Source organism: the organism of the source record quoted next, unplaced genomic scaffold (assembly GCF_019419815.1).
Source record: "Pyrus x bretschneideri cultivar Hongxiangsu unplaced genomic scaffold, Pyrus_bretschneideri_v1 Contig141, whole genome shotgun sequence".
NCBI lineage: Eukaryota > Viridiplantae > Streptophyta > Magnoliopsida > Rosales > Rosaceae > Pyrus > Pyrus x bretschneideri.
This window is the reverse complement of record NW_025999437.1, coordinates 172,597-199,649: the sequence shown is the minus strand read 5'-3', so window position 1 is coordinate 199,649 and position 27,053 is coordinate 172,597. Positions and strand designations below refer to the sequence as shown.

The following is a 27,053-nucleotide window of genomic DNA, read 5'->3' as shown; positions in this document are numbered from 1 at the left end:
TCCCAAAACCCACTCCACCCCTAAAATAGGCCGGCCCAAAGTTCACCCCATCTTCTAGGCCGGCGTAGAATGGACTGAGGGAGGAATCGACTCATCTGACGTCATGCTGACATCAGCCACGAGCTAAGTTCTTTTTTGCGATTGGCGCGTTGGATATACACGAGCGTGGGAGCGCATTCCTGCAATGAAAAAAAAATTGTAAAAATTGTTTAAAAATACCAAAAAATTAAACGAATTTTTTTTTATATAAATACCCAACCATCTTTCACAAAAGTTGTACTTTCAGGAAATGACACGTGGCGTAACAAGATTGATTAAAAATTCTATCCAAAATTAAAAATAAAATTATTTTTATTATTTTATAAAAAAAATTAATAATATTTTAATACGAATTGACTAGACTCTTGCCCAACTCATTTTTTAGAGGTGGAGATGCAATTGGCCAAATACTATTTATTGTAGTCAATTATTATTCATTTGGGTGGATTAAATGGATTTTGGGCCAACCCATTTTTTTGGGTGGAATTGCTTTAAGAGAAGCACTAACATGCGCCGTATGCATCTTTGTTTTGTTTTGTTTTTTTTTTTTTTTTTTTTTTAGTACATCGATGTATTTACACTAGGGGGAGGGGGAGTTCAGCTAAGTCACATAATGGACAGCCAAGTTTGGTATTGAATTCTCCATACACGAGATTCGAACCTAAGACCTTCTCACTTCTAAGCAAAGAGGAATACCATTAGATCATAGTACCGAGTGACTTTAAGAACATTTTTCTCAAAAAAAAAAAAAAAATGTAATATCAAATTTTTCTTTCTTAATTTTGAAAAAAAATTCATAAGAGTACTTTCATCCTTAGACCATCTCCAACTCTTGGGTTAAAACAAAGAAAAAAAAAATTATCCGGAAAATTTAGGTTTTAACCATAAACAGCTTTTCTACTTGATAGGAGCATATTTATGCGACTTTGTTATCTTATTTCTTTGCATTTATTTAGTTAATTTCCATTTATTTTGGCAATTTATGTTATTTTCGTATTATTGTAGGTCTAGTTGGTAAATATGACAATAAATAGCTAAATGGAGCAATTTGGAGTAGTTTTGGACTTGGATTGGATAGCAGGCGTGGATAGCATATGGGCTGAACGTTTTTGGTATTTAAATGGTGCTAGATATGTGCTAAAATATGGAAAAATTAAAGTTGAGGCTTGGAAGGCAAGGAATTAGACAAGAAAGAGGAATCGTAGTTGGAGAGGAACATTATCTTATTTTATCTTATCCAACTTTATCTTATTTTATCCAACCTTATCTTATCTTATCTTATCTTATCTTATCTTATCTTATCTTCAGCTGCAAGGAGGAATCCTAATCACATTCCTAGACTCTCTACCTGATTTTTAGAGTCCTAAAATAATTCAAAATGCCAAAACCCTTTCCTCCTTGGATTCAGCCATTTTCCCCTATATATATGAAATTCATGCAGAGATTTAGAGTGTGCCATGCCTACCATTCATCCATTGAAGTTGCTGAAATTTTCAAAGTTCTTTCTATCTTTGTTTTAAGGTTCAATGTTTATTTTAGATTGCTTTTCAGTTATTATGAACATGTGTAACTAAGTTTCTTTTTAGTTAGAGGTGAATTCAAAGCTATGATCATATATTTTATATAAATTGATTACATCCAGTTATTGGTTCGTAAAACATGTATGCGACTTACTTATCTACTTTATAGAGAACTTATTTTTGTATGTTTATTAAGGGTGCACACTTAGTTTGCATGCAGGGATTTGATGCTAGAATATAAGGGAATTTCACCTAATCGTTATGAACTTATATTTGTAAGTAGTAAAAGTCACTAGTCATGATTGAGTTAAGTAAATTCTTGGCAAGAGTATCATGTTTTTCATAGTTACAAATGATTTGTCAATGCTTATGATTTTCACAGAACTGAATGATCTTTGAGATGTATCTCTATCATGCTTTTCATAGTTAGGGAACTTGAGAAGAATAATTTGGTTACGTCGCTCAATCCAATTCAATGAATTTAAGAAAATCTAAGAGTTAATTAGTGTTGTTCACAATTAATTTGGGGCATTATCATTCATGGTTTATAAGAAGAATAATTGGAAATCGATTTGTATGCATATGTTTCATGTGTGGAAAAGAATCTTTTAGCTATCCCTTCATCCACAACTTAATTAACTTACTGCCATTTACTTTTGTTTTAATCAAATTCATCCAAAATCCCACCAGCCATTGTTTTGTTGTTAGTTTAACTTAGTTTTCAGTTTCATAAGTTTAATTTGTGTTGATTAGCATCCCTTCTAATCCCCGGAATAGAACGATCCCTACTTACTCGTACTAGGATTGCATAATTTATAGGTTTTAATTTGTGTGTTGGTTTCTACCACATCAAATTTTGGCACCGTTGCCGGGGATTAGTAAAATTGTTAATCCCTCTGTTTTTTGTTTATTTTTCTTTTGATAGTTGATTTAGTTTTATTTCTTTGATTTCAGGTACTAGAGAAGCAGGGCATGGCAATTGCTAATCTTCAAGCTCAAATGACGAATCTTACTTCTCTTATATCGCAGTATATCGAAAAGTCCACAATGCAAAGTGTACCTACATTTGGTGTGTCCTATAGGTAAGGATATCAAACTAATCAACATCCTCAATTAATTGAGAATGGAAGTTGAGATAATGTCAATGTTTGGGGTTATCAAGGCCATAATCAATCAAGGAACGACTTGTTTTCCAACACTTACAATCCAGGTTAGAGAGATCATTCAAATTTTATGTGGAGTGAACCTCAACAAGTTCAACAAGAAGGATATTGGCAGCCATCTCAAGAGTTTTATTCAAGACCTATCCAACCACCACAAATTCCCCCACAACAATTCCAACCATATTCAAGTATGTCCATGGATTATGATAAAATTCTTCAAACACTAAATACTTCTTGTGCTTCTTTGACTTAGGACTTAGAAAACCAAGTTAAAGAGATGGTTGAATTGAAAAATCAACTTGGACATATTGCAAAATTCATGAGACAAATTCGAGAACAAAGCGAACTCTCCAGCTCAACTATTGTCAATTCGATGGGAGAATTTGAAATCGCTGAAGCTGTCACTTTGAGAAGTGGTATGGAGGTTGCAGGTGATTTGAAGGTGTCCAACCATAGCCTAGAAGTGGACAAAGAGCTATTGTCTGATGAAGAGGAAGACTCATCCATGGCAAGCTTTGAAGAAGCCTTGCCGCAACACCCAATCCTCTCTAATCCTATTGCCGCAGCTACCATAGCTCCACCACCATCCAATTCTAGTAAGGTTGTTCCGAATTCAATTCTTTCTAACCTTATTCCATCAAATATCCCCATTCCTTGCAGGTTCTTGCAATTCAAGAAAGAAGAGAGAGAAAGAAATCTTCGAAACCTTCCCAAATGTGCACGTTAATATCCCGATTCTTGGTACAATAAAGCAAGTTCCAGAATGCGCTGAATTTTTTAAAGAGCTTTGTACAACAAGAAGATGGATTCAAGAGAAAGAAGTGGCTAGGGAATATCTAGAATTCATCAAAGAGGATGTACTTGAGACAACTATCCCCGAAGAAGTTGAATTTTATGACATGGGACAAGTCATTGCCCTCACCCAAAATCTGGCCGAGAGCAACATTCCTAAAACTTTCAAAGAAGTGTTTGTCCTTGAGTTCTTGTCGCAACACACAGGTAAGCCACCTCCTCAAATTTCAATTTCGTTTTCTACTAACATGTTGTTGATTTCAATGATTCAGGCACCCACTCTAGAATTTAAACCATTACCGGATCATTTCAAGTATCACCTTCCATTCAAAGATCAACTCCATGCCACTGGTCCTAATGAGGACTAAATGAAGGTATTGTCCGACTAGAAGACGGTAAAGCAACCACTTCTTGGGAGGCAACCCATGTGTTTGAATAAAGAAACCATGGAATTTTCGGCTCCTACAACCAGATTTGCTTTCTTTTACCCTTCTCTTTATTGTTTTTACTTTGCCATGATAGTCTTGTTTGCTAGTTATCTTTTGTTGTTTTCTTGTTTAAGTTTATTTTTGAAACATTGAGGACAATGTTTGGTTTAAGTTGGGGGGGTGTAAACAGATTGCTTTTCATGACTTATTTTTGAATTTCACCACCTATCACTACTAATGTTGTTATTCATTGTTTTAAAGTGCTTTTATTGTGTGTCATATAAAAAAATTTGAAAAAAAAAAAAAAAAAACCAAAAAGAGTCGTTTTTGTTGCTTGTGTGTTTTAGGCTACCTTCCAACACAATGATGAGGATTTGTTTTTAATTGCATGACTATTAAAGAAAGTTACAAACATGGGTGGAAGTTTGATATGCTCTTTGGTTAATACTTAGTTGTAGTTGTCATTTACAAATTCACATATAATCACAAAGAAAAAAAAAAATCAATTTTTGGAACATGCTTGAAGGAAGAAAGTCAAACTAATGCTACAATCCTATGAGACTTGAGCCTATTCTTTGTTTGGAGAGTTATTAATATGTGATATTGTTGTTTTCTAAAGTCGTTGCATGATCTCATTATTTCTTTGTTTGGTTGCTACTTAGAAAGCTTTTTCATCATTTTAGTTCCAAATACTAGAACTCATGCCCATTTCATTCAAAGTATAAAATTGATTGCATGACAAATAACAAGATGAAGTTGTTTAGTTATCACCAGAGCCAAAAAGCCTTATCCCTTGCATATGTATTGTAGGTTTAACGCCTTTGAGCCTTATTTAGCCTATTTTCTTTGTTAGCCTGCATTATCCCTACCTAGCCTAGTATAGGAATATCCATACCCTTATTCTTAAAGAATAGTGAAGCATGACTTGTTGGCAATTCCTTTTGATTTACAATATGCAGAAAAATAAGTGTGGGGGAAGGATTTTCCAATGAAGTAGTTCTTATGTTTCAAAGAAAACAGAAAAGAAAAGAAAAAAAAAAAAAAAAGAAGAAAAACGTTGAAAAAAAAAAAAGGAGAAAAGAAAAAAGAGAGGTTGAAAAGAAGTGAGAATGAGTTCATAACTGTTGGTTGCTGAAGAAGGGTCCAAAAATGTGAATCTGACCCTAAAGTTGTACGAATCTCCCCTTTGTGTTTATAGTTGGGTGTTGCAATCAAAAGTTGAATTCTAAGTGTTGATCTCATTACTTTGTTACTATCACTTTAAGAACCATTGTTTATCCTTAATCTTTTTTTGTTAGCCAATACCTTAGCCCCATTACAACTCTTAGACTTTTATCTTAATTGTTATGTGATTCAATATGTCGAGTTTAAAATTGGTACGAGCATATGGAATCTCTGGTTCTCGCTTCTAAGTAGTGGCATTCCGTTCATGAGATCATATACATGTTTGTATTAATAATTCCAAAAAGTGTCTTCTTTGTTATAACATATGTGAGTGCTAGTTTACATGTTTACACCAATCTTCTCACATATACTTAGTTTAGGGAGCGTAATAAGAAAATTTGTATGAAAATAGAGAGTATATCCGGTGAGGAATTGAATGAATTCTCTAAGGCATGTTACTACTTTCAAATGTTGTTTTAAATGATTAAATGCGAGCTAGTGAGTGGTTACTGTGGTTAAGTATAAGCTCAAAAGTAAGGATGGTTAAAATCTATGTAAGTAATGATTTCTCACATGTCATGTTTCATTGGAAATCCCTGAGGTAATTGTTGGAAGGTTTAGGTGTTGTTTTGTTTTCTTTATTTTGTTCGGGGACTAGCAAAAGCTAAGTGTGGATGAATTTAATAGGAGCATATTTATGCGACTTTGTTATCTTATTTCTTTGCATTTATTTAGTTAATTTCCATTTATTTTGGTAATTTATGTTATTTTCGTATTACTGTAGGTCCAGTTGGTAAAGATGACAATAAATAGCTAAATGAAGCAATTTGGAGCAGTTTTGGATTTGGATTGGATAGCAGGCGTGGATAGCATATGGGCTAAACATTTTTTGTGTTTAAATGGTGCTAGACATGTGCTAAAATATGGAGAAATTAAAGTTGAGGCTTGGAAGGCAAGGAATTAGACAAGAAAGAGGAATCCTAGTTAGAGATGAACATTATCTTATCTTATCCATCCTTATCTTGTTTTATCCAACATTATCTTATCTTATCTTATCTCCAGCTGCAAGGAGGAATCCTAATCACATTCCAAGACTCTCTACCTGATTTTTAGAGTCCTAAAATAATTCAAAATGCCAAAACCCTTTCCTCCTTGGATTCAACCATTTTTCCTTATATATATGAAATTCCTGCATAGATTTAGAGTATGCCATGCCTACCATTCATCCATTGAAGTTGCTCGAATTTTCAGAGTTCTTTCTATCTTTGTTTTAAGGTTCAATGTTTATTTTAGATTGCTTTTCAATTATGATGAACATGTGTAACTAAGTTTCTTTTTAGTTAGAGGTGAATTCGAAGTCATGATCATATGTTTTATATAAATTGATTACATCCAGTTTTTGTTTTGTAAAACATGTATGCGATTTACTTATCTACTTTATAGAGAACTTATTCTTGTATGTTTATTAAGGGTGCACACTTATTTTGCATGCACAGATTTAATGCTAGAATATAAGGGAATTTGACCTAATCATTATGAACTTATATTTGTAAGTAGTAAAAGTCACTAGTCATGATTGAGTTAAGTAAATTCTTGGCAGGAGTATCATGCTTTTCATAGTTACGAATGCTTTGTCAATGCTTATGATTTTCACGTAATTTAATGATCTTTGAGATGTATCTCTATCATGCTTTTCATAGTTAGGGAACTTGAGAAGAATAATTTGGTTGCGTCGCTCAGTCCAATTCAATGAACTTAGGAAAATCTGAGAGTTAATTAGTGTTGTTTACAGTTAATTTTGGGCATTGTCATTCATAGTTTATAGGAAGAATAACTGGAAATCGATTTGTATGCATATGTATCATGTGTGGAGAAGAATCCTTTAGCTATCCCTTCATCCAAATTTCATTCACAACTTAATTAACTTGTTGCCATTTACTTTTGTTTTAATCAAATTCGTCCAAAATCCCCTAGTCATTGTTTTGTTGTTAGTTTAACTTAGTTTTCAGTTTTATAAATTTAATTTGTGTTGATTAGCATCCATTCTAATCCCCGGAATAGAACGATCTCTACTTACTCGTACTACGATTGCAAAATTTATAGGGTTTAATTTGTGTGTTAGTTTCTACCACATCACTACTCTAACCCTTATGGATTAAATTTTTAGCCCGATATTATTAAGGATTGAATTTAGGCTTTTTTTTTAAGCAACCTTTTTACCGAGACAACCATTCCCTTGCCGGTCTACTGCCTGATGGCTTCACATCACTAAAGAATCAGTAATTGACAGCAAGAACTAAAAATCAATAAAATGAAAACTTATATGGTGTTCTATATCTCCATGAATCTAGGAACTGTTGCTTGCATTGTATCACTTGGTCTATGTACCGAAAATGATAACATTCGAGATTATCTTTGGTTTCATAGTCAGGAGTATAATAAGTCAATTTATAATCTTTAACACCAGCTTTGAATCCAACACTTGCTTTAGTCTCTGTTTGTGGTGACATAAGTCCCTCCCTACAACTAATCAATTAATAATTCTCACAAGAACAAGGTCTACTCGACATAAATTATGAAGTTAATAAAACCTTTCACAGGAATCTTTCACAAAACTATCAACTAATATTATCAACTAATCAGAACGGTTCGTTATTAGACCGTGGTATTTGATTCGCCAAATACATCATTATTGTATACTCTTTCATATGTATGGCGCAACCCAATCTTTGTTTTTCAAGTTTCTAATATCTTATGTTTAAAAATCACTAAATTGACAGTAATATAATTTTTTTTATAATTATTTTAGCCATTTGATTTAATTTTAGGTCGTTACATCTTTTTCTTTTTAACTGTTAGAATTAAAAAAAAAAAATACATTTGAATATGGACTGTTGGATCAACCAACGATCCAATGCTCTAACATGGTTGGATTAAAGCAGAGAGCCATTAGCCTCAATATTCTGGCCGACAACTGCCCGACAAGCCCAAGTAGGTGGGTCCTTGGTTGTCAAAGACTTGAAGAGCCTGGCATGTTGATGTGGGCCCTGCGTGAAGCTTGTGCGTCTGGGCTTCTACTAGTAGGGTCCACGCGCACAAATGGGTTAACCCACTAACCCAGTGTCAAATCCTGGCCGGAATTTTCCCTAAAAATGATTTGTGGGTTAAACTCATATTTGGCCCAAGCATTAGAGCAAGTTGGGATTGGTTTAGAACCTAAAATTTGAGTTTTACTCAAGGGTTGGAGTATGTCTTAGGGCAAAATTGTCCAAGAAATTGGCCAATAGGCTTAAAAAATAGTAATTATCTAAGTGCATCTCTATCTTGTAAATGAATTATCGGGGCAATTAGCATTAGGAAAAAAATTAATATAAAGATAATATTATATTTAATTTTGGATATAATTTTTAACTAATCTCGTTACTCATTATGTCATTATCTAAATGTACAATTTTTGTGGAAGAGTATGGTTGTGTTTAGTATTTTTTTTTTTTTAAATTGACATTATTTTCTAACCAAATTAATATGGATCGTTGGATACAGCTTGTTTATTTTTTATTTTTTATTTTTTTGGCAATCCAACATCTAAGGTTGTGCTATGTGGGCCCAATTTTTTTAATTTTTTTTTATTCCTAAAAAGGATTGATTAATATGGACTGTTAGATTATATAACAATTAGAAATCCAACGGTTCACGTTGCGCCACGTGTACTAGCCGTTTGATTAGAAATCAAAAATTTTTTTACCATTGGAAATCCAATAGTCCATATTTTATACCGTTGGAAATCGAATGGATGAAAACGGCCATTTTGCCCATGTAGAATATGCGCTTAGTGCACTGCAAGTTGGGCCCCACCGGCCTTTTTTGTTTGCCGATGCACCATCCACGTGAACATGTTGAGCACGCGCCTGACGTAAAAATATTAATAACATAGATACTAGCTCATTGTTGTAGAAACCCGTATAATAACCGAAATCATACTGCATTATAAGTATGAAAAGCCAAGCAGGGAAGTAGACATAGTTATTCCAAGAAGTCGGGTTAAACTCGTAAATTCACAATATAAAATTAGCAAGAAATATCCAACGGGTAGCAATCACAAATCCAACATGTCTCATTCTGAATTCGTGTTAATAATAAAATAATAAAGTACCTGGGTACCAGTGAAAATCAGGTTCAACTGAAAAGTAAGTATAATACAAATCATCAATTACACAGACATGGTATGCTGATCAGATAATGCGAACACCTGACATTATGTATAGATATTCTGACATAAATAAGTTGGGTGTATAAATGACACTCTATTACTACACACATGTGAAGCTGACATTAAGCGCTCATATATGAGTCATATTGGCTAGTGCAATCTAGGGAGACATCTAGACTGGATCCAATGTGATTTTAACAGTGCATGTGAACATACATGTAAAACTGGTCCTGACCACCTGGACAATACAAATAAAGAAACACGTGCAAGCATATATAATGAGCAAATATATCATATAAAAACATGCCATGGATAATTTCTCAAATAAAAAGTGTCACAAAATCATGAGGGTAATGCTAGAGAGACTAAATTTGACAAAATTTTATAAACTAAATAACATAAAAGTTGATGATTGAGTTATTACTTAAACGTTGATAAACATATTCATTCATATTGTGACAAATCATTTAGTTTCCAAATTTTGTATATAAATTTTATCTCTCTAACATTACCAAAATCATAATATCGCAATAAACATTGCAAGTCTAAAAGTAAAGCATCGTGATAAAGCATTCCAAATAAAAGTTCACAAATGTCAGTAACCACAACATCATCATCATATAAAACTTTGTGCTTTTAAAGTAAAACGAAAGCATGAGGCGATATAAAACACATTATAAAACCACATTTGAAAACATATAATAATATAGTTTAGAAGTGAAAGCCTACTCACACACATCTTATGGTTGCAGCCGCCTTGCGGTGCACACTCTTGTAATCCATAAGATAACATTTCTAAGGTGAAACAACCTTTACTCAGCAATTAAATCAAATACTACGAAGAATATTGAAATATAGGCTCGAAACATCAAATTCGGTGTCCGAAAACGTACATCCATCGCAGCGCGCGTATTTAAGAAAATAAAAATACTTTGATAAATTAATAAGTTACTAATTAATAAATTATTAACTATCAGTTATTTAATACTCATTAAATTGATAGATTTTCATTGGTCCCCGTTTCAAATGTATTTATGATTTAGAGGGACTACGTTTGCATATTTCATTATTTGGAGGGTACAACGAAGTCGTAACGACATGTTTCAAATTGACTATGGTCACAGAGCGGGTGAAATTTTTTATAGCCTCTCTGGACTCGAAAGTAATATATACTATGACTTACCACCCATTGTCTTCTTTAAATAAAAAAAATAAAAAAACTAAACACTAGATGCATGTACGTTTCAAATTGAATTGGCTTATAAGGTGCCGTTTGGTACGCAAACGGGACGAAATAGGATGGAATGGGACAGAACGGAACGCGCAGGATGGAACGGGACGGTTGTTCCATTCTGCATTTTGGTAAGCGCATGGTGAATGGAACCAAAAGATTAAATGACTAACTTACCCTTGTTCCGTATGTTGTTTGGTGCAATGTTTATACGATGAGATGGGATGGGACAGTTTTTTAGTTGTTCATATATTTGAACACATGTATGCTTATCTATGATATATTTTTTACACTAGCGAATATCAATACTTTTTTGTCATTTTATTAAGGGAAGTATTATTGGCACTTCAAAAATCTTATTATACACTCTTCACAAATGTATTTTTCTTTTCTAATATAGAAAATTTGGAGTGTAGAATGAGATTTTTGGAGTGCTAATAACAATTCCCTTTATGAATTCATTTTATTAATAGTTTATTATTAGGAGAATTTAGGTTTCCATCCCTATTTTTTCTACTTCATTGATTAAAACCTTATTCCTTTTCAAATTTTGATCAAAGTCCTTCAGTTTTAATAAACGCCATTAATTATTCAAAAAAAAAAATATTTACATGTCAAGATAATTAAGTTTTATTTTTAAATATATTCATTTAGTGTTAAAAACGTTACATTTGATATATTATATTTATGGCTAAACTTTTTATCATATATTTCTATTTCTAGTTTGTAACCATTTTTAATTTGCAATCATTTTTTAAATTGTACCAATTTTCTTTTAAATTTTAATTTGTACTCATATATTAATTTCTTTTTGTCCCTTTTATTTTTTAACTTTTATTTGTACTCATTATTTTTTTAACCTTTTATCTGTACCAATAATGTGACGACCCATCCCGAATTAATATATATATTTTATCCTCGAATGCATGGAAATGACTATTATGCCCTCAAGACTTAGTGACGAGGATGTATGTACATAGTTTTAAATTATCTTTCCATGGACGTAATTGAATTGTACTCGACGTCACGAGAGCATTGACGCGAGTTAGGGCCGAGTCGGGTTTGTAGTGAAAATGTTATGAAGGAATAAGGAAATTGGGTTGGTTTCTTTTGATTGGACCCAATTGCATGAACCCTAAACATGCAGCCCAATTAGGACTTGAGGCCATTTGAACTAGCCAATCCGAACACACACACACACAAACATACACGTGTACATCCTCACCATCCCTCCTCCCTTTTTCTCGAACACTCTTCCGTCTATACAATCCGACCCCTCTAGCCTTCAAACACTCACGGATCGAGTGATTGGAGGTCATCATCATCTTCCTTGCGACTCCACAAGTCTAGTGACACCTTTGGAACGAAGAATAGTTCACTGGAACCCAAGAACTTAGGAGCTCTGGCGAGGTACCCTGTTTCCCCGACATGATCGTCGAGGTTCCACTTGCTTTTGAGACTCAAAAAGGTATCAACATAAGTCCTTTGGTGTTTTAGATTAGTTTTGGTTAAGTTTGGATGTTGAAATAAGCTCGACTGTGGGTTTCCAAGTTTAGCGGGAATTTCGAGGAATTTTCCGACAACTTCTCGTCGGTTTTAGGACTTCAAACAAGTAAGGTTAGGTTCTACTCTCTGAGAGCTTCAAATCCATATAAAATTCATGAATTTTGATTGAAAAATGAGTGAGATATTGAAGTTTTAAAATTTTTCAGAAATCGAAGACACAGATGGCGGCCGACGGCGGCTTCGGTGAAGCCACAGGATAAGAAGGGGGAATATTCCGTCAACTTTGAGGGAATATACTAACGGCGTCAGGTAACACCATTAGTTTTTAAACGGAATATTCCCTAACGCCGTTAGGGATTCCGTCAGTGTGCCAGGCACATGCTTGCGCGTGGCCGGTGCGTGAAGGCGCGTGGGACGTCAGAAAATTATTCTAAGAATATGGGGATACTCGTGGTGTTGAGTAGGTCACGACAATATATTCAAACACCCCAATTGAGCAACGTATGAGAAGTTATTGCACGATTTTGGTTATGTGCTTAAAATTAACGTTGAATTAGTTGTTTCACATATAGGTTAAATGTTCCCGGAGGACGAGCGTAGCCAGGCGAGACTCGAGGGTTATGACCCTGCTACATACCAGTGAGTGGACTTTTGGTTTATATATATATATATATATATATATATATATATATGCGTTTCCCATAAACTGTTTTTAAATGAAATTTCGTTTAAAATGTCATGTCATGTTTGCTTTACATTTTAGCATATGCATTAGTATAGCTTTGCATAATTTTGCATGATACTGCAAAGGCCCAGGTAAGTTCAGGTGAGTATATATTGAAGGTATGGTTGCATGGTAGTTGATTATGAGTTTATGCACATAGAGCTCATTGTCCTGCACCCCGGTGTTAGTGTTCTGCCCATGGCCAGGGCCTAGCCTTCACGTGATCGTTCACCTCCAGCACTGCACACTCAGCTTGGATCCAAGTTAGGTGCCAGCTTGTCGTACAGACCACATTAGATGGTTCCAACTCGTAAATGATCTGCAATTCGTCGCACAACCTTCCTGTGATCGTAGCACTTGAGCACACTTATTTACATCCAACCTGTCGTACAGACCACATTAGATGGTTCCTACTCGTGTGTAGGTTTAGTGTCGTGTAGGTCACATTAGGTGACTCTGGCTGGATTGATGAGCAATAGGTTCAGCCGTATAAGTCACATTAGGTGACTCCAGCTAGCATATCACTTTTACATTGATTTATATCACTTGGCTTACATATTTACTGATGAGATGGTGACAAGGCATATACTTGGTTTTCGTTACTCTCGAGCTTGATTTCTATAAATACATATGTATTACTATTTTTTGGGAAATTATAAGGGTTTTACGGTGAGGGGTTATTACTTTTGGAAAGAGAAATGGTTTGAAAAAACTTTGTTTTTGCCCACTCACACTTTCTGTTTTGCGCCCCTCAAAGTTTTAGGTAGAAGTTCGTGTTAGTGGCTTACAAGGATTCTACGGTGGTTCTGACAGACTTCTAATAATGTAGGAACTTTACTTCTTTCATATTCTATATAATTAATATTTAGCATGCTGGACTGCACTTAGGTTACCTGTGCTCTGAATATGTGTATTTACACCTTAAACACTTTCACTCGCACCTGTACATTTATCTAGTGTAGATTAGCTAATTCGGTTTTTATTTACCCACATTTCCATATCACTATCACTTCCGCACTGCGCTTATGGCTATGTCAACCTCACGTGATGGCCATCATGCCTTAATTTAGGTCGAGGTGTGTCACATAATTTATTTATAATTACCCTTTTTTTTTTTTTTTTTCAAATGTACCACTTTGTTATATGTAAAATGTATCCCTATTTTTTTGTAAGTACCATTTTTTTATGTAAAATGTACCCATTTTTTAATGTAAATACTATTTATTTTTAATCTAAAATGTACTGTTGTTTTTTTAATATAAAATGTATCCATTGTTTTCTATAAAATGTACCCACGTTTTTATGTAAATGTACCAATTTTTTGTATATAAAATGTAGCCAAATTTCATTATATAAATGTGCTCATTTTATAAAACCCATAAGCCATTATTATTTTTATTTATTTATCAAAACCCATAAGCAATTTGTAATAATTAAATTGGTAGGGTAAGTGAAAGCCAAAAAAAAAAAAAAAATGGGATTAAGGACCTCAACTAAACTCTCTCTTATTATTATTATACACACTTTTTTCTTTGACCATCTCTCTCCCATGTCTCTCTACTTTCTCTTCTTCCATATGCTTCTTACTCTTATCGTGCCCAGATTGCTCTCCATAAAAATTAAACTCGGTAAATCAAACCCATGCTTTCTTTTCATTTCATTTTCTTTCTATTCAATTCAAACCCATATTTCTCTTCTTTTAATTTCTTTCTCTTCAAATCAAACACAGAAAAATCCCAAAATTTTCTTTTTTCAATTTACAGAGGCTTCATCGGATCGTCGGATCTGCAAATTCATTTCAATCAATTTCTTCAGTGCCATCATCGTCCTCCTTGCAGCGTTGTCGTCGTCCTCTCTAGGCTTACGACGACGACCTGGCTATGGTGATAGCACTAGAGAAGAAGGTGGAGCACAGAGGGACTGTATAGGTAGCGGTGGAGGAGCTTTGACATTGTCAACGACGGCCTTGGTCTCTTCTTTGCACTTTTTGTTGTCATCGAAAGAGGCTAGATGATGCTTGCTATGTGAGTCCTGGGTGTCGCTGGCGACAGTCTCATTGTGGGACTAGTAGGGAGGAGGGAGGCGGTGAGAGAAAGCTAGGTTTGAGTTCGAATGGGTTTGCTAGGATTGGGTTAGCCATAGTTGGCTTGCTGGGTTTGTGGTGGAGGAGGATGAGGCTATAGGAGAGATGGAGGCTACGGGAGAAAGAGGGAGGGTAAATAGTGAAATTAATGAAAAGGAAGAGGGGTATTGTTGTCCCAAAAAATTATAATTTTGTGTTCCATGGGTTGGAACAAGTCGTTCCAAGGGGAAGGTAGAACAAAAAAAATGACTAACATTCGTTCTACGGGACAATGCGTCCTAGATAATTTGGCGCACTCAACGTGGGACGAATGCATTCCGTCCCATCCCATTACCAAATAGTACAAAACGAATAATTAAAGTACCCAAATTTTAAATTCCTCCATGCAATTTGGTTTAGGTGGGTCGACTGATCAACTATGTAATTGAACCGAACCAGCAACTATGATTGAACCCAACCAGCGGTCCAGCTCAAAATAAAAAACAATTAAAAAAAAAAAAAAAATCCTTTTCTTAAATCAGGCGGTGAAGAGGTTCCATTTCTCCATCTGAGTCCATCCTTTATAAACCTGAGGATGCCCATGTTAAGCAACTAGATTCTTCTTCTATCGTATCTCTCGTCTCAATCGCTGCAAGCGTTCGTCTGGTAAGCCATTTCTCTGTAACATTTCTCATCGACTGTGTGTTTCTTGCAATTTTAGGGTTTGTAATCGAGTTGCCTAACTGTTTGATGTCAGTCACCACTGCGAGTGTGACTCCGATATAATTCGTGGAATCAATTTTCCTAAATTTTTTCAGTGCTGATTTAAGGTTTAATTTATTTATGCTGCACCAGTTCCTTAATTTCTATAAAAATTGAAGCTCGATTTGTTAATAATTTTTTGAAAAGTATTATAGCACATTTCATTTCGTATGATTCAGTAATTTGGGTTTATTGGAATGGATGAGGTTATAACAAAAGGAAATTGTTTGCAAGTCAAGGCAAAGGGAATTAAGGTTCTGTTTAGTTATAGGCTATAAATAGTGAAATATAATTCTCTCTTCTTTCGAAAGAAAGTAAGGGAGTGTGTTACAAGCTGCCGTTGGTCCTTAGTTTGTGTTAAAGATACCATGTTTATTTTGAAGAATGAAATCTCGGTGATATGCATTCAAACAGACCGAGGCATTTTGCTTCTTTCTTTATTTGTGTAATTTTTCTTCTGGGTTTTCTTTTGGGCGAGGGGATGAGGGCGGGGTTTGTAATTGGAGGTGATCTTTAATGTATCTTACTGAATTCTCATACTTGCCTAGTTAATATTGGACTCAAAAGAGGGCTTATGTGCTATTAGGTCCTTAATAGTTTTGTTGTTCCAGGGGTGGGGTACAATAGAGAACATCCTATCGTGCGTATGCAATTTGAATATGACTTGATAAAGGTTATGGTGGAAAAGGTTATATTATTAAGTTAAACAATAAGACAGTTGGGTTTATCAGAGATTATCAACAGTTTACAATTTTTGGTTTTTTTGTATTTTAGAAGTTTTTTTTAGAACTGAAAACATCGCTTATAGAATAAAAGATAAGGGTATGTTTTTCTTGATCCATAATATCATTTTCAGGTAGGATAATCAACTACAATGGCATCAAGGATGGCTGCAAGGTTTGTGCCTCGGAGGTTTTCAAGCAGTGGAAAAGTTCTCAGTGAGGAGGAAAAAGCTGCAGAGAATGTTTACATCAAGGTCATTTTCCCTGGATATTTTCTCTTATGCTTTTCCTTTGAATTGTTTGGCTGCTTATTTGTGGTGCATTTTTATTAATATCCTCTTGGACGTAGGTTAAGTGCTGAGGAACATTGTCGGATGATGGAACCGTCTTTATTTAGGAGCTGGACTTATATAAATCACTTGTCTGTCTTGGGAATATGAACTAAGAAACTGATTAAAAATCTGAAGATAAACTTGTAGAAATGTATCAGGTCTGTATACTATGGACCTCAGTATTAATCTTATAGCTGGTAAACACCTTTTAGAGTTGGGTGTAAATGATGCAAGAACTAAGTTAATGGAATGCTAAATAAGTCAATCCACGTACAAGCACATACGGTGAAGAGGCTTTATTTTTTTTTTTTAATGTAATAAAATGCAATTTAGACATGTATTTGATGGGTCATTGTGTTTTAATCTTTCCATGTCACATGATTATTGTATTAGATGTCATAATTTGATTTTAGAACTTCTCAAGCGTATTGTGGGTCTTTTGAGATTCATATACCAATGAACCTATGAAAGGGGATTTTTCTTAAGCAATTTAAAAATAAAAAAAGTTGTTCTTTGGCTCGGCTAGGTGCATCCCAAATTTCTTTTTTATTCAAAACCTGATGAGTTCAGCCCACCCTGAGCTTAAATCCTGAACTTTTCTTTTTCTACAACCAAATTATTTGAATTTTGTTTCATCAATCTTGTACTTATATCTTGAACTTGTACATATGCATGTGAACTTCATAGGCCCAAATAAAAGCAACATATGAACTGGATAGTGGCGACATGCGATGGATCTCAAATCACTGTTCATATGCTAATCATTTTGGATTTGGTTTCCATAAAATATTGTTGTTCTGTTATTCTCGAGATGCCTTTATTTCTTTCTTTGTTTTCTTTTTTATTCTAAAATGTTGATTATCAAGTGGGCGTGGGGGGTTTCTCCGTAATGATTAAAAATGTATTAGTCTGATTGAATTTGATTCTTTCAGTTGTGATGACAATCGAGGATAGAATAATGCCTGCTTTTCCTTTGAGACCGATTCCCATTATTTCTATTTATCTCCAATCTTCTGGCTGTTTCTTAATTTTATTTTCATTCCTTTTGGGATTGAAAGTCAACTGCATCAACAGTTTAGGATCTTGATTTGCATCTAATTCTCCTTTGGCTTTATGCTGGAGTTTTGAAGATCCAAACATTGAAAGGGAAAAAAAAAAAAAAAAAAAAAAAAAAAAAAAAAAAAAAAGAGAATGTATTTTAATTTGATTAGTGTTAAGATGATTTGGTGATAGAAATGTCACTCAAAGGATTACTCAGATTCGCAGATGGTTTCTCTGTTTTTCTTTTGTTGCCAGACACTCAGATGGGGTTTCTATTAGAACACCTGGTTTCTGTAGTGGATTACAATATGACCCATGCATTTGTATTGTTTCAAATATTTAGAATTGTAGGATCTCATCGCTGTCGTGTCAGTCCCACACATTTGGAAGTTTGTGGTACTCTATTTGTGGAAAAAACCTGGGTGTATAGATACTCATAAATATGTTGATATACTCGATGATGCGTGAATGATTGCTTTGATTTTGTCTGTTTCTTTATCATATTTGCAATGCTATTCTGATACATCTTCTCACAGTTATTGTTTGTTTGTTATTTTGCAGAAAATCGAGCAAGAGAAGCTGGAGAAGCTTGCACGTAAAGTATGATAAGAATGTTTTACTTTTTCTGTTCTTTAAGAATTAAGCAATCTTAGATGCTCATCACGTTAGAATGTAAAGCGTTCTTTATTTATTTTAGCGGATCACTTATGAAGGTTTTTGTAGTGTTCAATGAAAGCTCATTTAAATTGAAAAACACAATAATACAAGTGGGGATCATACATTGGTGTGCCCATATTTTATTCATCTTCTGTCCCTCTGGTGGGGACAGCCCGATAAATCTGGAACGACATCACTTGCGCTTTATAGTGTGATTTGTTGGTGTCAATTTTTATTTTTGCGTTGCTGATCACATATTTATTATGGTTATCACAAAATCAATTTGATTTATACGTTCTGGTTGATTTATACACTGGCTGGGATTGGCATGCCGCTGCCACAAATAATATGCTCAATTTGAACATTTTCAGGGCCTTAAACCAGAAGAGAAGCCAGCTGGAAGCTCAGGGGGCCCAGTCTCTGATGCCAAACCTAGTGCCTCTTCCTCTGGAGCATCAACAGCCAAGGTATCGACTGACAAGTACCGGAATTATGCTGTTGTAGCTGGTGTTATGACTGCTGCTGCTACTCTCGGTTGGTATCTCAAAGCTAGTCGAAAGAAGGAAGAAGTGCAGGACTGAGATTGACATGATTTGATATGGACTATCGAAGCTTCAGTTGTTATAACTAGTTCTGGTAGCGCACAGGAATAATACAAGCTGTGAACCTTCTCTGTTTGTGTTCCGGATGTATACTGTTTTGAGGTCCGCAATATTCTCATGACCTTTTCTGTTTCGGGAAATATATGCGTAAATGATAGGTGTTTAGCACTTGGTTTTCCAGTGCGATTGCTTTTCCATTATGTTAACAAGTGGGTAGAAAATGGTGTTGAATTGTGTTACCAACTTACCAGGTGGGAATGTCACTTGCCTTCTCTCTCTATTTCCTTCTTCGGCCACACCGCACCACACCATACGCTAGCCACACCACCGACGTGACGCGCTCTCTCTCTCTCTCTCTCTCTCTCTCTCTCTCTTTATATCACCTTCGACGACTCCGACATGACGCCTTCTCTCTCTTTCACCTCCGATGGCTGCAATGCAGAAAGAAGTTTCATCCTAATTCATCAAATTTAATTAGGGCTTCCGTTTGGGATTCTAAAATGGAAATTTTGAAATAGAATTAGGGTTTCAAGTTGGGATTTTTGAATTGTAATAAGGGTTTAATTACGCCCTTACAATTACCGACTCAAAAAAACCGAAACTATTTTGGTACGGAATTGGATCCTCTTCTGAGCAGGAGATCAGGATCCTCTTGATCCAATAACACGGGCTGTTGGATTAAAACAAATAGAATGCCCCTCTAAAAGTTATAATAATTGTAGTCGTTGGATTAAAATTCAACGGCCCGTGTTAGTGGGTCAGGAGGTTCTTGATCTCTTGCTCATGAGAGGATCCAATTCCTTTTGGTACTAACCCAATTCTGGTATAATATCGAAACAATTGGTTCCGTTTCTTTTTTTTTCCTCTTCCGTACCGTTTGGTTTTTTTTTTTGGGACCACCCATTTCGATTCACTTCAGAAGTCCAACTCGGACCATTTTAAAAATTAAATATAGAAATTGGATAGTTTTACATTGCATTGAATAATATGGTCCAAATGCACGAGTCCAAATACCCGTATGCTCACCCTTTGTAAAAAAAATTTCAGGGTACCCGGTTCCCCATCTGAGCTGGTGTTCCCAGCAAATAGAGGCGTGACCCATATTTATTTAATTTTAAGAGAGCAGTTATTCCCATCCCAACGTCTAATCTTCCCGCTCACTTTTTTATGAATTTTTTTAATTACAAATTTGTCCATTTGTAAAATGACTAATAAGGACCTTAGTTACCCTCTTTTGCATTACTTTTTTCTTTTTATATAAAAAATAAAAAAAGAAAAGTTTGGGCGTGATAACTCTCACACTATATTTTGATGATTTGTCTCCCTTAAACCCTAATTCATCCTTCCCATCTCCTTTTATTCAGAGAAAGCAAAAAGAATGAACTTAGAAGATGACGTTTCTATAGAAGAAGTAGATGATTATGTTTCTATTGAACATGTAAAAGATAATTTTATGTGGGTCATTTTGATTTGTCGACATCGTACAATTGAAGCATAGCTCTGTGACTTTTTATTTGAATTTGCATTAGGTTAGGGTGCAATTTGTTTCACGTTTTCCTATGAGAATTCCTGGAATTCGTTTTCATTAGGTTAGGGTAATAATTCAAGTAAGGCATGTTTGTCTTAACTGACATTGATAATCATCCAACTTGATGTGTTGTCTTCGAAACCTACACACAAATCCCTTTCTTAATTAGCACTATTTTCAACTTGATGTAATGCCCATTTATTTACGTATGGTGGAATTCGTTTGCAGCAGGTAAATGAATCTGGCAATAATCCAGCATCTACACATATGGAGGATTGTACTAGTGAATTTACCACAAATAAGGTAATATTTGCTTGACTATGCAATTGATTTACTTATACTCTTGTATGTTTATTCATAATGTGCAATTTTGGTACGTAGTTATTCAAGAGTAGAGAAGAATTAATACAATGGGCTTGAGAAGTTGGGAAGGTCAATGGTTTTGTTATTGTGACCTTATGATCCGATCAAGGTGGAAAAGATAACAGGAGCCCTAGACTTACATGGGTTATGAAGGGAATTGACAATATGTAAATCGAATTCACAAAAAAGACATAACGGATGAGGATAGAAGGAATTCTGGAACGAAAAAATGTGGATGCCCGTTTCAATTAAAAGGTAAAAAGCTAGCAATTGATGATGATTGGATATTGACGGTAGTTATTGGAGTGCATAATCACACAGTAGCAGGCCATTTGGAGGGTCATTCATTTGCTGGTAGATTATTGCCTAAAGAGACTTCGTTGTTGACTGATTTGTCTAAAAGTTTGGTGCAACCAAAGGAGATTTTGACTACACTAAAATGAAGAGACAAACGAAATGTATCTACACTGAGGACAATTTATAATGCATGTCAACATTTGAGGCTTTTGGAGAAAGGTGGGAGGTCCCAAATGCAGTAATTGATGAGTAAGCTATCTGAGCATAGGTACACTGAGTGGCATAGGAGTTGCCCAAAGACTAATATTTTTTTGGACTTGTTTTGCACACATCCGACTTGTTTGAACAATTCCAGATTCTATTCATGATATTATTTTTTTTCAATAAACTCCCCGTGTTTCGATGCTTTTCTGTATTTTTCTGACTAAATTACTCTTGGTTTGATCCTTGGGGAATATGAATTGGGATTTTTGCTGTCTTGTTTTGCTTTAGAATTCGTGATCTTCTATTAAATCCACGTCTATGATTTAGTGGTTTTTTTTTTTTTTTTTTTTTTTTTTTCTTTCTGTAATAATTACTAAAATATTTTTATCCCTAAGATTTTGGTTGCCCAAATGAGAACCCACCTCTCTACAACTCCTATTTGCCTTCCCTTAATGAAATTTTAGAAAGCATTCTCCATCATCATCTAGTATAACCTCACATACATGCGCTCCTTGCAAAAAAAAAAAAAAAAATCCCCAAGGATTCGGACTTGAGGGATGGTTTACTTGAGTAAGCTTCTCCATTTTCAATCCCTACCAAACATGTACATCAGGCTGGAGATTAGAAGACCTCAGTTTTTTTTTTCTTGGCTTTTAGAAGAGTAATATCATTTGTTAATATATTTTTTTTTAAAAGAAAAGTTTATCTCTAATTATATATATATATATAGAGGGTTATTTTAGAAATAATAATGGGTGAAAAAATAATATTTTAATTTTTTAACTTTTATAGTGAGGGCAACTATAAGGTGAATGAAGAAATAAAACAACAGGTGGATGGGTATAGTCGAACTAAAAAAAATGTCACTATTATTGTCTGTACATTCCTAATTTACCCCTAAAGTGAAATAGAATTTCGAAAAAACCACTCTCCTCACGCCAAGAACTCACGCCGATCAATCACCCCTCGCCGCCATGAAATCATGGCAAGACAACGACCCACCTCCATTGATGGCGATATTACACCAGCGACATTCTCTCGCTTCCTAATCTTCATTTTCTCCTCTTCCATTCTTACCTCGTCATGCAGCCCGATGATCTGCGACAACTTCAACCTTCATATCTGTTGTCGCCAACCTTGTAGGGATGGCTGACGACAATTTGTAGTGTCCATCTCATTAGAACGAAAAATAGGAAAGTAGAAGAGATAGAAAGAAAAAAGGAGAGGGGAAGGGATAGATGGGTGGGGCTGGGGCGGAGATCGGGAACTCCGGGACCAGAATCTGGGTCAGTTTCCTTAATTATGATTTTTTGTATTTATTTAATTTATTTTCTGAAAATTTAGGATTAAACGGGTAGATTGTTTGCAACCTGGCAAAAAGATGCTGTGTGGTAAATAAAGGCTACGTGTCATGTGGCCATTTGTGGGGTACACCAACTGTTTGATAAATTTTTTATTGTGACGGAAACATGAATGATATATCACGTGTTTTTATGTAAATGTTGGAAAGTTTTATTTTTTAAGTTATTAACTTTTTAACACATATATCCTACTATTTGTGTAATAAGACGTAGGTGTGGTGGTCACGTTAAAAATTCTCTAAACTGTCTGGGGGCACCGGGTACCCAGAGAAATTTCTCTACCCGTAGCGGAGAATCAAATGGCAGGTCTACTCCACTTTACTAAAGGCGGCGGAGTTAAAAGAGCCACTCAACCAATTAACAACACTTATCACGCTAAAGTAAACAGAAGATTTTCAGGGGAGGACAGGATCAGAACATAATCAGCACAGAGAGAAGAAAATGGAGAAGGGTAAACGGGAGGTGGTGGTTTCAGCTCTGCAATTCGCTTGCACCGACGACGTCGCCACCAACGTCGCCACCGCCGAAAGGTCTCTCTTCCCTCTTGCTCTTCACCCCTTTAATCTTATTTGATCAATAAATTTGCTGAGTTTTTTTTTCTCCCCAATTTATTAAAGTTTGCAATTTGAACTTTTTATGTGTATTTCTGCAACTATAGAACCAAAGGTTATCAGCTTGTTTTCCGTATGTGAACAATTCTTGTACCGGTTTAATTTCTGGGTTGTTCTTCTTTTGCCAATATTACTCCATTTTACTGGTTTTTTACCCAGAACATTGCTCCAGTTGTATAATTATATGTTCGTGTTTGTTTTGCCATTCCTCGCAATGTGGCCAATACTGAAAACCCTTTTGTTAGAGCAAAAGTAAGTGGTTGCTGTGGATTCTATTCGCTTTAAGGCGGATGTCTCTTGATTTCAACTTGACACTGCTTTACTTAGGTACAGTTTGCTTGCTCTGGTTAATAGGCGTTTCCTCGTATTAACCTTTCAACTTTGATCTCATGAATTGGATCATGACGCATCTCCTCAATTACTTAAAGAGTATGCTTTTGAAGATTGTTATGCGTATTGAATCAAAATTTATTGGTTAATATGAAGAAAGTCATTTGCTTACGTGTTCCAAGCAATATCTTGTGAGTTGAATTTATTATCCTTTTCCATTCAGGTTGGTTAGAGCTGCTCATGCGAAGGGTGCAAATATCATTCTTATACAGGTATGACACTTTAAATCTGGAAGATTTTTTTTTTCCTAAGTTTTGAACTCTTTTATTTTCCCTTTCTTTTCTTTTCCATGCTTATAGTGATACATCCTCAAAGTTATTAAGAGATAATTCAAATTAGAAGTATATCTGCAGAGCTTAGCCTAAGCGTACAAAGGGTAGAGTAAGAAAATGCATTCAACCTAAGATACTAGGAACTTTGATAAATTCTTTGACACAACTTTTGGACAACAGTCAAGCTTTCATGCTCCTATCCAATAATGGATGTTGCTTCAGTTCATTGATACGTTGAAGTTCCGAAAAGTGCTGCACAGAGTGCTTGCAACTATTACGTGCATGTAATTTTTGTGGCCTTTTGGCACCTTGTTTTGGGAAGAAATAAAAGAATACGTAATTATGGTAAAACCAAGGCATATGAAGGGGAAAAATAACCCAAATAAATATGGCTTGAGGAGCAAGTTTTCCATAAACGTATGATTGAATGGACATTTTGATAGTTTAAGTCCTTTCTGATTGATTGTTGCAGGAACTCTTTGAGGGACATTACTTCTGTCAGGCACAAAGGGAGGACTTCTTTCAGCGAGCAAAGCCTTACAAGAGTCATCCAACCATTCTTAGGTGAGTATTGGAAAATAGCTTTACAACATACCAGGATAATCTTAGAAAAGAATACAGGAAAAAAGAAGAGAAGAAAAGCTTCTTAATTTAATTTGTGCACATTTTTTGGGCAGTAATACTTGTTAAGAATTTTAATTGCAAGCTCTGTAGGATGCAGAAAGTTGCCAAAGAGTTGGGTGTGGTAATACCAGTTAGCTTTTTCGAAGAGGCAAATAATGCCCATTACAATTCAATTGCCATTATCGATGCTGATGGGGCAGATCTTGGACTTTATAGGAAGTCCCACATCCCAGACGGACCAGGTATTCAAGTAGGATAATGTTCCTGTTGTTTAAATTCACCTGTTACCTTTAATAACAGCCACTATTTTTCTGCTGCAGGCTACCAGGAAAAGTTCTACTTCAATCCAGGTGATACTGGATTCAAGGTCGGTGCTTCAGACAATTACAATCTATACTTAATGCTATTTAGCGTGCTTTTGATGGTGATTAATGTAGTGTTGTTGTTAAGCAGGCTTTCAAGACCAAGTTCGCAACTATTGGAGTTGGTGAGCAAATTTTAAAGTAGATGCTTCCCTAATTTGATGATTTTTAAGGGGGCACCAGTTGCCCAATTCAAGGGCTGGTCATATCTATAATATTCTGTGGGCTTTATTTGGACTCTGCAATCTTTCTGTACTCGATAGTAAAAATCATCCGGAGCTTTGTGTGTTTGACCAATGGTATACTTAATGTGAAGACTAGAATCTAAATCTGCTAGTACTTCATTTTGTATCAGCAATTTGCTGGGATCAATGGTTTCCCGAGGCTGCCCGGGCTTTGGTTCTTCAAGGTGCTGAGATATTGTTTTACCCTACTGCTATTGGTTCCGAACCTCAAGATGGAGGTCTTGATTCTCGTGATCACTGGAGGCGAGTGATGCAAGGGCATGCTGGGGCTAATGTGGTAAGTTTATTCATAGTAGTTTGGCCACTGGCTTCTTTCTTTTTTCTCCCTCTTTTTTAGCACTAAGTAGGGCGGAGGAGCAGACTACTGTTTTGACTTAGAAAGCATTTTTATTAGTCTAGGTTAGCTTGTATTTCCTTGTCCCTTTGGCTATATCTGGAGTTAAAGTTTATTTTCTTTATTATTTATTCTCTAAACTCTCAACGTCCTTGGATCAACAATGGCCAGTCATAAGATGCAACATAAAAGGGGGACAATTCGAGATCTGTTTCGTACTGAATTCATTTCAAGGAAACTAATCTAGTTCTGATGAACTTCAGGTCCCTGTAGTAACTTCAAATCGCATAGGAAAGGAGATAATTGAGACCGAGCATGGAAAGAGTGAGATCACTTTCTACGGTAACTCTTTTATAGCAGGTATGTTTCTCTGGTTTTCCGTTTTCTCTGGTTTTATGGAAGTTGAAACTACATCCATATAGTCTATCTTTTGTTAATGTTGGATGTGAATTATTAAGAAGTAGTTGGATTTGCATAATTCATTGTCCAGGACCCACTGGTGAAATTGTTGAAACTGCTAATGATAAAGAGGAAGCTGTGCTTGTAGCACACTTTGACCTAGACAAAATCAAATGGAAGAGACATAGCTGGGGAGTATTCCGCGACCGCCGCCCAGATTTATACAAGGTGCTACTGACATCAGATGGCAGCAATTCCCCTTTGTGATCATTCGTTTTGACAGTACTTGTTGTAGAATTAATAAAGGACTTCCAAGGTACGGTCCCTCGTACGATTGGAGGATTTAGGATTTACTTTCGAGGAAGAAATTTTCTCAAGTGAAGTATTATTGGATGATCATCTCAATTTGCTTGTCTAAATCTTGAAGGTATCCGGTATTTATTGAGAATGAGATTATCATATTTCTTATTTAGTATGCTATTATATCGCTTCTGGTTAAATTCATTTGTGTTGTTTAATTATACAAAGACATTTTAACCTAATACCTCTCACAAGTAAAGAGGAATACTATTAAATCGTAATACTAAATGAACGGATAAAAATTAAAGTAGGTGTGAACAAAGCTTATGACAGAATAATAAGTTGGGAACTTGTATATCTCTGCTCACTCATAATTGGATTTAATGAAAGATTATGCATTGTGTTTCTTATTACACATGGTTATATTAAACTTTCTTCAGGCCTCACGTAGTTCTTTGCATTAATTGAACTTTTTATTCGACATTTGAATAATCTTTCAACTCATTCATCGAATCATGTTGAACCATTGATTTCAAATCGTGAATTACGTATTTTCAATTTATATTTTTCTGATAATTGTATCTTATAAACTTCCGTATTTTTTTGTTCAAACATAAGATTCATTGATAGACTCGGGTACATTGGGGAGGCCAAGTAACCATGAGTGCAGATAGACCTGGGGTCTACATAAATAGAAGGCCTCTTCGTGCTCTAGCTCACCTGGGAATCCCTACCAGTAAATTCAGTCACACTAAGATGACCATCCAAGGATACAATGCGGACTCCAAAAGAGCGATTGGTAAGATTC

The 27,053-nt window shown here is 35.2% G+C and overlaps 2 protein-coding genes across 2 annotated transcripts; both read left to right on the top strand.

Moving 5' to 3' along the window:
- Positions 1 to 15,371: 15,371 nt before the first annotated feature.
- On the top strand, positions 15,372 to 19,155 carry LOC125468149 (uncharacterized protein At2g27730, mitochondrial-like). Its single transcript, XM_048580069.1, has 4 exons — positions 15,372 to 15,505; positions 16,458 to 16,577; positions 18,258 to 18,296; positions 18,725 to 19,155. Exons 2-4 carry the CDS (start codon positions 16,476 to 16,478, stop codon positions 18,932 to 18,934), a joined length of 351 nt encoding a protein of 116 aa, XP_048436026.1. The 5' UTR covers positions 15,372 to 15,505; positions 16,458 to 16,475; the 3' UTR covers positions 18,935 to 19,155.
- A 3,804-nt stretch (positions 19,156 to 22,959) lies between these two features.
- On the top strand, positions 22,960 to 26,413 carry LOC125475369 (N-carbamoylputrescine amidase-like). The gene is made up of 9 exons (XM_048580076.1): positions 22,960 to 23,238; positions 23,873 to 23,921; positions 24,454 to 24,545; positions 24,696 to 24,847; positions 24,926 to 24,972; positions 25,059 to 25,092; positions 25,323 to 25,489; positions 25,810 to 25,906; positions 26,037 to 26,413. Exons 1-9 carry the CDS (start codon positions 23,150 to 23,152, stop codon positions 26,210 to 26,212), a joined length of 903 nt encoding a protein of 300 aa, XP_048436033.1. The 5' UTR covers positions 22,960 to 23,149; the 3' UTR covers positions 26,213 to 26,413.
- Positions 26,414 to 27,053: the final 640 nt, after the last annotated feature.